Below are 11,240 nucleotides of genomic sequence, written 5' to 3' on the forward strand. Positions count from 1 at the left end.
GTAGGGAAAAAAAAGATGGTGGTTAAAGGCATTTAAACTTAATAAAAAATGTACATTATTTTCTTTGTGTCTGTATAGGTACACCAGAATTTATGGCCCCAGAAATGTATGAGGAACACTACGATGAATCTGTGGATGTTTATGCTTTTGGAATGTGCATGTTGGAAATGGCTACCTCAGAATACCCCTACTCAGAGTGCCAGAATGCTGCTCAGATTTACCGGAAAGTAACCTGTGTGAGTAAACCTCCTGAATTTGTATTGAAATTGTGTCATTTGAAGGTTTAAAAATGTATTCTGATGAGGCCTCAGTACTGTTGCATGTGTAGTGTGTTGCAGATGTTGGAGGTCTCTTAGATCTGGGTTACACAAACCTGTTGCAGGTTTATTGGGAAGCCTGTGATTCCATGGTCTGACTGTATTTGTCTGTTCTACAGCAGCATAAAATACTTTTAGTAATCCTTGGTGCTGATTTTGTCTCTGTCAGCCAAAACCACGTAAAACTTGGGTTGAATAAGCAGGGAAAAATCTTTGCTCTAGTCTTGTCTCCTAAATAGTGACTCCTTGGACTTCATCAAGTTTCCTACAAAGCAAAAATGACTAGCTTATAGATTGCAGCTTAAATACTTAATGATATGGTAGAGGATGTTTGATTCAGATTTCCAACACAGATTCTTGGTGTTTTTATGTGTAACCAATTACCAAAAGATATAGAAGGGAGAAGATTACTGTATTTAGTTTTGGAGTGAACCAGAGGAGCTTTGTATCTGCAGTTTGGAATGCTACAAGGTCTGGTAATCCCCACACAGGAACTATGGGAATGGTTTTGCTGTATTTTCCGGTGAGGTTAGGCTGGAGGAGAAGCCAATCTACAATAATCTGTATGCTGCATAACATACCCTCTCTGACACTGTCACCACCAGATGATAAATGTATTTACTGTACTGCAAATGTCTGAAAAAAGTCCTGAGTCTGTAAGATGCTATCAGATTGCAAATCACTGACTGCAGAGAAATGAGACTTGCCAAAGGCTTTGGCAGCTGTAGTTACGTCCTGTTCTGCTTGGTTATGTGAAACCAAAGGTTGCTGTCATGCATCACCAAAAGATGCAGTCTTTACACCTGGGATATGAAGAGGGTAATCTTCTGAAGAAAGCAGCTCTAATTTGCAATAAATTAGCTACAGATAAGGTTGCTTTTATTTCTTTGGCCTATAAGGCAGGAACAACAGTTGGGCTTGCATACTAGATAAACTGAGCAGATCCATATCTCAGTCTGCAAAAGTGTGGACACAAAATTAGTTGTATTTCTCTTATCCAGCTGCTTGTTTTAAGCAAAAATCTTCTCAAAAGAATCTTTGTAATAAGTGGTACTTGAGATCACTTGCCTTCTTTAGGAAATCAGACTGTACAGACATGGTTCTGTGAAGTCCTGCAGTCAGCAAACCCCACTCAAGGTCCAAGTTGCATTTTCTGATTTGCTGTGTGCTGATCTCTCATGCTGGATATAGTGATGGTCTCATCAGGTACCCAAACACTCACATGTGCTAGACGATGGGTTTATGTGCAATTTAACTTCTACAGATATAGTTTGCATTGTTCAATATCTATCTGCCTTTTCCTACTCCTGAGGATGCCAGGAAGCTGGTGCTACTGTCGTAGGTTACTGTGCTACCCTGCTGCAATGGTGCCAACCTGGCAGGAGGGAGGGGATGGAAATGGCTTGGGAATCTGTGGTCAAAAATTCAAGTCACTCTCCCTAGACACAGAAGCATATCCCTGTTGGAAATGAGAGAGATGCCATGACTTTCTGAGAGCAGGAGACCACATCTGAAGAGGGGGAGCATCTTCATCCCATTTTTGTGTAAACCTAAATCTTTCCCAATGTACTGTAACCCTTTTTCTGGTAGTTTAACTGTATGAGTGTTGCTTTCAACCCAGATCAGAAATTAAGAAGGTTTTAAAAAGGCAGCAGAAGCTGTTGAGCAGTGCAGTGTGAGGTTCATGGCCACTGTCTGGACCAGCTCCCTGTGGCTCTCCAAGGTGGGCAGAGATGGGTCTCTGCTGGTTTACGGGCTCCAAGCCCTTGTGCTCAGCACCACAAGCTGGTTGGAAATGCAGGCTGTGTCTTCCCAGAAAAGTGAAGTATGTTTGATGCCTCAAGGAAGTTACTTGCCTGAATCTTTATGGGGCTTTATCACATTGTTATTCCACTCACTCCTGTCCCACAAGGAAAAGTTTATTTTGCTTGGCAGGTTGATTTCATTTAGGTATATAGTCCTTTGGATGTGCTTTAATTGCCATCCTTGTAGGTAGCTTAGGAGACATCTCCTTGGGCTCTAAAGCTTCACCTGTTGCCAGCAGGAGTCTCTTCTAATTTTAGGCTCTGGGGTCTTATCTCCTAAATATGACGCTGTTGTGTCCTTTTGGTCTGGGAACACTAGGTATCAAATGGCCTCAGGAGAAGGGTAGTGTGTGTGACTGGCTGCAGTGGTGGGTACTGCAGGTTTGTGGAGCTGCCAACACAGTTAGGGAATGTTAAGGTGACCTGGGTATGTGTGGCATGTGGAGCCATGGCTCATATAGATGGCTTTCCTTGCTCTGTGTGCCCAGAGAAACTCTTGGCCATCTGCAGTATTGGTAATTAAGACTTCAGAAGACTCCTAAGCCTCATTTATCAAAGCAATATCCAAGATGGCAAAGAATAAGGATTCATGAGAGTTTTCCTAATTAGATGTTACATTTCAATTTGCAGACTTAAGGAGTGAGGTTTTTAAACACTGATGAAAGCATAAACCAACTCCTGTTTTGTGGCAATAATGTAGCGGAGGATTAGGTGGTAAATTACTATAACTTTGTAAGACTGATTTTACACCAGCAACTTTAGAGAGTTGGAAAACAATACTTATCATGAAGGACAAGGTCACTTATTGCTTGCAAGGGGCATTTTTGAAACCCAGCTGTCCTACAGGGCCGGACACAGAAGTACGTGTGCTGCCTTCATCAGTGCGTGTGGGGCAGCAGCAGTGGGAGCAAAGGCTCTGGGGTTCCTTAGGTGGACAAGATGGTGTTGCTGTCATTCAATTAATTACTGTCATTCCAAGGAAAGGGTTAATCAGCTCCCTGTGGAGAGGGAAAAAGCCCTGTGGAGCTGCAGAAACTGTTGGACAGGGAGGAGGAGCAGGGGGTGGACCTCTGGGTGAGGGTGCAGGAGGAGCAGCAGGCGCCTGGGGGGATCCCAGAAGGAACCTCTCTGCTGGGCTCCAGAGGAGCAGCACCTGCAGAGGAGCTGGCAACAGCAGGGGACCCCACTCCAACCCACGTGAGTCGGCCGGCGCCGCGGGGCACAAGCAAGCTGCTGCTGTTGGGGGGTAGGATTTTGGGTGTGGGACTCCACCTTGTCCTGAGCCATCACCAGATGGTGGGGTCTGCCCCATCAACTGGGGTGGGGAGCACTTAGAAGTGATAAAACTTCAGAGTCCCTTTTGACCAAGAGGTAGGATCAGTCATGCAGCAGCTGTGGCCGGCACTGAGTTTTTCAAGACTGAAATACAGCACAGAACTGGAGCACAGGCTAAAACCAGGAGTCTGAATCAAAAGTTTTCTTCCCAGGGTGAGGTGAGGTCTGGGGTTTTGCCTAGAGCAGGAGGTGGCCCTGACCTCCTCAGGTCGAGGGGGTCAGTGGTGCAGCGCTCCTGAACACAGTCACACATTTCAGCCTGTCCTGAAAAGGACTGAATTAAACAGGGGGTTTGCACTACAAAAATAAACATGCTTTTTAGTGTTTTAAATTGAGACTCAGTGCATTGCAAAAAGGAGGTTGCTCTGTCTAGTTCCCTGATGCTTTTATTTGAAAGATGTAACTGACTTCTCCTGCCTAAGGCTCAGCATCATGGTGGCAGAAGGTGCTGATAGCATCTAAAGGGGTTGAAATTGCTTGCATCCAGCAAGGTATGCTTGCTAGTGAGGGCACAGTAACCACCTTATTCTTTAGACTGCCCCTCCCCTTGGATTGTGCTGGGCTGCACCTTCCTGCTGCTGCCCAGCACAGCCAGGACATTTCTTGCGTTTTGCTGTCATAATATCTTTTACAATTGTGTCTGCTCTATGTCCTCTCACTGTATCAAACTCTTGTCTGCCAGCAGGGTGGAAGCTAGATCTGAAGTCATAGCTGCTGAAGCCCCATGCCCTGGTAGTCCTTGTTGGTACAGACATTAATACTCTTAGACATGGCTGTTTTGTTTTAATATATTGCTCATTATGTGTGTCCATAGTGTAAGGTTATTATACTTAATTCAGTGACATTTTATTCTACCTGACCATATTCTCATGGCTTAATTGCTGCTTCAGTTTTCCACTCTGGTTTTTACATTTGTGTATCTGTATGTATATAATAGGATAAAGTAGTAGTTGTTTCCCAAATGCACAGAGGAGCTTTGCCAGATGGGTCATGCTTGTTACACTTTGTCATGTCTCTCCCTGCCCTTTCAGCCTGAATTCTGGTCTGTAAACATAAAAAAGTGGGTATGTAATATAAACAGAAAATACATATTTTTCAATCAACAGTTCCAAGCCCCATTTACTGCAGTTGGCTTTGGAGTGATTTCCTGGTCAGCATATTTGCAGTGACCTTCATTCTGATGCCATAATCTCATTTTTCATGCATAACTTGATGGTTTTTCTTAGATTTTTTTTGGTGTTTAATCATTCTGCCAAGTGATTTTGATGCAGACAATAGTGATGAACCATCAGAGTCCGTGACCTTCCCACGTCGCTCCAGTCCAATGTTTTCTTACTGATGGCAGAATGCACAACAGACCAGCTGTATCTGCAAGGGCTTCATGGTGACCTCACTGTGTTTAGCAGCACAAACCTGTGCTTGAAAACAACTCATGTTTATAGTTCTGATTTGCATTTTAAGTTTCCATATTGATTCTTTTTTGAATATATTGAATGTTTTGTCGGTACCCATGGGCTATATTCTATATTGCTCATACAGATAGAAACACACAAGAAGTCAATGCAATGACAACGTTATTTTCTGTTGTTGCTGTGATATAGCTATAGCATTTATTCTGTCTTCTTGGATCTGTAGATAATCTTCTGAGAATAGCTTTAGGATTGAGTACCATGTTGGAGTGAAACAGAGATGAGTTGCACACATCAATCTCGCTGCTGAATGTTGAGGCCCCAAATCCTGACAAAACTGAGAACCTCACCTTCACTTGATTGACTACAAAGACTGTAGTAGGATGGAATTTTAGTTGGAAACATGGTTTCAGTTTTTTTGGAAGAAGGCTTTTCCTTTTCTAGGAACTACCCCAGTCTAGGAGATGGAGTTTTAGTGCAAAGTAGACTGTATCTAGACTAGGAAGGCACCTCTTGGGTGACAGAAATTTAGAAAAGTTCCTGACATGGGTCAGACCAAACGTTGGCTTGTCTGGCATATGCTGTGCATTGTATAGAGCACTGGGTGTTACTCTTTCAGAAGTGTGTTCTGCTGATGGTGAGTGGCTTTTTTTGAGCTCTGAAAACACAAGCTTCACATTTTTGCCCCTGCAGGGTGGTTAAAATTTTTATGTCCTACATGTGCTTTGACTGTAGCCTCAAATATTTTATACTGTAGTGCGATGTGTTTCAAATCTGATCACTTCAGGAAGAAATGGAGGAGACTAAGTAGTGATGAAGGATTCAGAGTCCATCATGCTGTTTGAGACAGAAATTTTCAGTTTTGATTTTTCTCTCAGTTTGCTGTTGGATTTTTTTAATTTATTTTTTTTTAATCATTTCAGGAGTTTCTATGAAAACATCCCTGTGCACCTTAGGTCAGCCTGTTAGCCCTGCAGCTCAGATGCCCTGGTGTTGAATTTACTATTGTTCACAAGACGGCTGTGCCGTTTGCAATCTGCCATAGATAATTCCTTAGCTGATATACTTTGAGTTTTGGTGCCATGTTTCCTTGGGAATGCTCAGGAGAGACAGATGGCTTGTGTATAAATGAATGAGAGGACTGCAAATGGAAACCTGTGTTGTGCATAAACCCCCTTCATTGTCAGGAGGCTGGGGAGCATCGGCACGGTACTGCAGGGAGGATTTGCAGTGTTACAATGAGATGGCCTTGGAGAGTTTAATGAAGAGTAAGGAGCAGAAACATGCTATGGCAGATGGACATTGAGAAGAGACTTTAGCAAAGCAGTTCTGGTCTGTGCTGCACTCTGCATACTTTGTCCTTGTTTGTTTTAGTCAGCTATTCACAGCTTAGCTGTTCAGTAGGTTAATATAATAGATGTTCAAAGAGGAGCCAGTGTTCCTGCAAAAGATGTTGAAAGTGAAGTGATGTTTGGAGGAGTTGCTGTGGTCTTTTTTTTTTTTTTTGTGGTAGCAATTTGTAAGGTTAAAAATTGGGGTCAGTCACCAGTGATCTGTCAAAAGGAGCATTTTCAGGTAAACTTAGTGTCTAGATGCCCAACATGTCTTGCCTAACTCCATCTCAGTCATGTCAGAGTTTGAGTTGAGCCATGCACTGAAGGTTGTGAATTCTGAATAATAAAATTAGATTTACTGTGATAAGCCTTATGCTATTTATGTCTCTCATATGCTTCATTTGTGTTAAGACACTGATGAAGCACTTTGCAGGTATAAAAAGCAACTGGCGGGTTCCCGTGAGTGTGTAGATTCATGAGCAATAAATTCCTCTAGGTAGAGGAAAGCTCTTCAGGTAGCCTGGTGAACGTTGCCTCTACTGCATAGATGGGGATTTCAGGGGGTTTTGGTTTGGAGGAGGTTGGGTTTTTTTTATTTTTTTATTAGGGGTGTGTGTTTATTTTGGTTTGTTTGTTGTTGTTTTTGGTTTTTTAATTGTTTTCAGTTAACTTGATGCCGATGCAGGTTTCTGGGCTATTTTTCAGTAAACATTACCTGCAGCAGATGATGGTCTTTATTACTCATCCTCCCTGGTAAGTGTCACTAAGATGGAAATAGAGAGTTTCTTATGGCAACCTGGAGTGTTTGAAAATTTAGGTTTGTTCTTATTGCTTTCCATTGTGAATTACCAAAAATTTCTTCAAACTCCTTCCCATCAGAGAACATGAAAGGTTCCTGTAGCTTTAGGGTGTTTTAGAGTGTAGAGGTTTCATGCTAAAAATGTCTTTTGGTACTTAATTTTCTTTCATTTCAAATTCAGACATTGGAATTCTGAGAAACCCTCCTGACACACTGTGGTGGGCTTTGGGGTTTTTTTTTGAGCAAGCCTGGCCTTTGTTGGCTAGAAAAACCCTGTTTTCTGATAGGGACTATTGTATTTTTCTAATATCCAAAATTTGAGCCCTCATCTCATAAGTAAGATTTAGGTTTGCTTAAGCAAATAATTCTTTTTAGTGGGTCACAGTCAGCCATATGTATGGATTATTTTGCTTTGTTCCCACAAGCATGTTTTTTTTTGTAAGTCAGCAAACCTTCTGACTGGGCAATAGTGGAAGCTGCACATTTATATGATTATTCTGTGCTTTTAATTTATTTATTTTTAAAATTAGGAATTACCTATTTAACTCTTGGGTTTTAAGACAAAAAGGGAGCAATTGATCTGAAAGAAGTAAAGAAATAATAAATCCAAGTTTAAAGTAAAATCTGAGGCATGAATGGCAACAGCATGTTAATAAAAAGCTGAAAATAAGAACTGATGAGGGTATATTTCGAAATTCTCAGAGACATGCCACCTCTTATTGAAATTCACCCTTCAAATTATTCAAGACCAAATTCAGTCAAGTAAACATCAGAAAAAACTACTTTCCTGTGCGAGTGACAGAGCCCTGGGACAGGCTGCCCAGAGAGGTTGTGGAGTCTCTGGAGACTTTCAAGACCCGCCTGGACACGTTCCTGTGTGACCTGCCCTGGGTGCTCCTGCCTGGCAGGGGTGTTGGACTGGATGATCTTTCAAGGTTCCATCCAACCCCTAAGATTCTTTGATTCTATGTTACTTGCAGACATTTTCTGCAATGCTTATTTGTTTATTTTTTTATCCAAGGCTGTATCAAGTAAGCCAGAATTCCACTCACTCTTCAGGACTTCAGACCTCCTTATCTGCCACTGCATGAATTGTTATTTGCTCTTCTTTCAGGGTGAGAGCTTCAAAGGTTTTGAATGGAGTTGTATGTCCAAATCCCATTCAGTTATGTAATCAGATTCTGTTTTGTAGATAAAAGAAAACATGCCGCCTTTTTATTCTGCTTATTGGTTCCATTGAAAATGCATGGGCCCTTAATTAATAGGATCTAACTGCAGAATCTGTTTCAAATTTAATTTTGGCACATTTTCATCCATAAACATCTTGTTTTAGAAGGTAGGAATGTTTCACGTTTTTAAAACAGAGTAATTTTTGGTGATTTAAACTGAAGATCACGAAATAAAAATAATAACTTCTTGTGTTGACACTCTTGTCATCCATAGCATACAAGTGAAAAATACTCAGAAGAAATCTGAGGAGATCATGCCTAGTTAAGATCTTGATCCTGAAATGTTAGAAAGTATGAAGAGATAACCTGTGACCACCCTAAAAGTATGCATAGGTTTCTCCTAAATCCTCTCCATCTTCTTACAACAACCCCACCTAACATGAAAGAAATGCAAACTACTCTTGCCTCTATGTCAAGTCACAGAATCTCAGAATGTCTGAGGTTGGAAGGGACCCCCAAAGGTTGAGTCCAACCCCCCTGCCAGAGCAGGACCAAAACCAGGGCAGGTCACTCAGAAAGGCATCCAGACAGGTCTGGAAAGTCTCCACAGAAGGAGACTCCACAACCTCTCTGGGCAGCCTGTCCCAGGGCTCTGTCACCCTCACAGGAAAGAAATTCTTCCTCATGTTCAGATGAAACTTCTTGTGCTTGAATTTGAATCCACTGCCCCTCGTCCTGTCCCAGGGCACAAGTGACAAGACCTTGTCCTGCCTTCTTGATGCCCTCATGTATTTATGGACATTAATTAGATCCCCCCTCAGTCTTCTCCTCTCTAGACTGAACAGCCTCAGGTCTCTCAGCCTTTCCTCATCAGGCAGGTGTTCCAGTCCCTTCATCATCCTCATAGCCTCCCGTGGACTCTCTCCAGTAGATCCCTGTCCCTCTGGAACTGGGGAGCCCAGAACTGGGCACAACACTCCAAGTGAGGTTTCACCAGGGCTGAGTAGAGGGGGAGGAGAACATCCCTTCATCTGCTGGACACACTCCTCCTAGTGCACCCCAGGATACCCTTGGCCTTCTAACTCACAAGTTAGCTGTTCCACATTGTCTTGGAATTGACCTGTGACCATTATCCCCAGTAAAAATGTTAACATTTGATGGAGATTTAATTTGATTTATAGATTGATTTTTAGGTTACACCTGCTCTGCTACTCATTTCCAATATGATTCTAACGCTATGCTGGGGAAATTCAAGAGAAACATTGAGCTGTTGGGAAGATTCTCCTGCTCCCCTACTGGGGCTTGGGGTTGCTTTTTTTGGGGGGGCAGGGGGTGTTGGAGAGTTTTGGGGGCATAGAAAAGAGATTGTGGGAAACAGGAGTATGTAATGTTGTGTGGATCTTCCAGGGTATGCTTGGCTTATTCTTTAAACTATCTGAATAAAATACAGGAAAAAAACCCTTGTCTTTATTCATGTAGTGTTTTGAGAGTTAAGACATGTCACGGGCTGGTATCAGGGGCCCCACAAGACAAAAGAAAACCTTAAAAGGAATAATTTTGAAAATTAAAATTGGCTATTTGTGGAATAATGAATTCAGAGTCCACAGGATATAAAATAAGGTTTGCAAAGGTTAGAAGAAGGGAGATTGGCTCTGCATATGCCTGTGTTCATGGGCAAACTTGTGTGCTTTTTTCCAAGTGCAATGGTACTTAAAAATATTGTGGCCCTAAGTCTTCAATTCAGTTTTACATTAACAACTTTAAAGTATTAGTGGCTCTATGGATTGAATTTCCTGTAGAATGTGGCAAAAATGTCTTAATTAAGAGATACAATGTAATTATTTTTCAAACTAAGTTGTTTTTCTCTATCCTTTTAGGGTATAAAGCCAGCAAGCTTTGAGAAAGTTACAGATCCTGAAATTAAGGAGATAATTGGGGAGTGCATTTGCAAAAATAAAGAAGAAAGGTTTGTTTCAAGTAATCAAGTTTTATATTAAATAATGCGTATGTAGAGATTTCAAAGGTGTCTGTTGGTTTTTGTTCTGGCCTCTTGAGTCTTCCCTGTGCAGAAGAATATGCAGAATGGAAATACAAGTGTGTAAATGGTTGCCAGCTTTCCTGCCAATGTACACCAGGATAATAGAATAAATTCCATTGTTGTGTCCTCAGCCTCTCAGCTTCAAATAATAAGGTCAGAAGGCATTGTTGCGGACATGTGAGCTGGCATATTCTGGCATAGGTGTCCGTAAGGTCTCACTCAGGAGGTTCTGTGTGGAGCATCAAGTGTGGTGGAGGTCACCCACGAATGCAACCTGGCAGAGGCTTCACCACAAGCTGTTAGAGCAGTTTCCATTGGCACATCAGCCTCTGGATGTGGAAAGAAATTGTGCCTTGTTTCTAGCTTTGACTTTTAAAGCCTCACCTCTTATATTGGACTCTCTTAGATAAGCGTGTCTAGTTCAGTAATTCACATCTTTTACAAATACGGGTTTTAAGGACCTCAACTAATGTACAGGGAGCCTCTATTAGTGTTCATTGATATCAACTGCTCAAAGAAAAGTTGAGCAAAGCTATAATCTGAATTTCTGAGGTGCTGGTGTATGAATATTGCTGAGGCTTTTGTGAAATAGGAAACGATTTTCTCAGCAGTCCTTGAGAACACAAATTTGTTATGGATGAACACAAAACATTCTGTAAATGTTTCACCTTTAACAACAGGGCTTTTTTTGTCATTAATTTCTTTGGAAGTGCCTAAGACTTGCAGTATTTGAATATTCTTTCTATCAATCGCAGATACGAAATTAAAGATTTGTTAAGCCATGCTTTTTTTGCTGAAGATACTGGGGTAAGAGTGGAACTTGCAGAAGAAGACCATGGTAGGAAATCCTCTATTGCCTTAAGACTCTGGGTAGAAGATCCTAAGAAACTGAAAGGAAAACCCAAAGATAATGGAGCCATTGAGTTTACTTTTGATCTGGAGAAGGAAACTCCTGATGATGTTGCACAAGAAATGGTAAAATAAACTTCTCCTGACAAAAATGTGTATATATATATATATATATGTGTGCATAA

At 41.6% G+C, this 11,240-nt stretch overlaps 1 protein-coding gene across 1 annotated transcript in view; it reads left to right on the top strand.

Annotated features, from left to right (window-relative positions):
* The window catches only part of WNK2 (WNK lysine deficient protein kinase 2), a 128,064-nt gene that overhangs the window by 44,860 nt on the left and 71,964 nt on the right, over positions 1 to 11,240 (top strand). Inside the window, 3 exon segments of the mRNA XM_010007821.1 lie at positions 79 to 236; positions 10,046 to 10,134; positions 10,962 to 11,181. Coding sequence (XP_010006123.1) covers positions 79 to 236; positions 10,046 to 10,134; positions 10,962 to 11,181 — 467 coding nt within the window.

The sequence above is a fragment of the Chaetura pelagica genome, unplaced genomic scaffold, assembly GCF_000747805.2.
Source record: "Chaetura pelagica isolate M959 unplaced genomic scaffold, ChaPel_1.0 scaffold562, whole genome shotgun sequence".
Lineage (NCBI taxonomy): Eukaryota > Metazoa > Chordata > Aves > Apodiformes > Apodidae > Chaetura > Chaetura pelagica.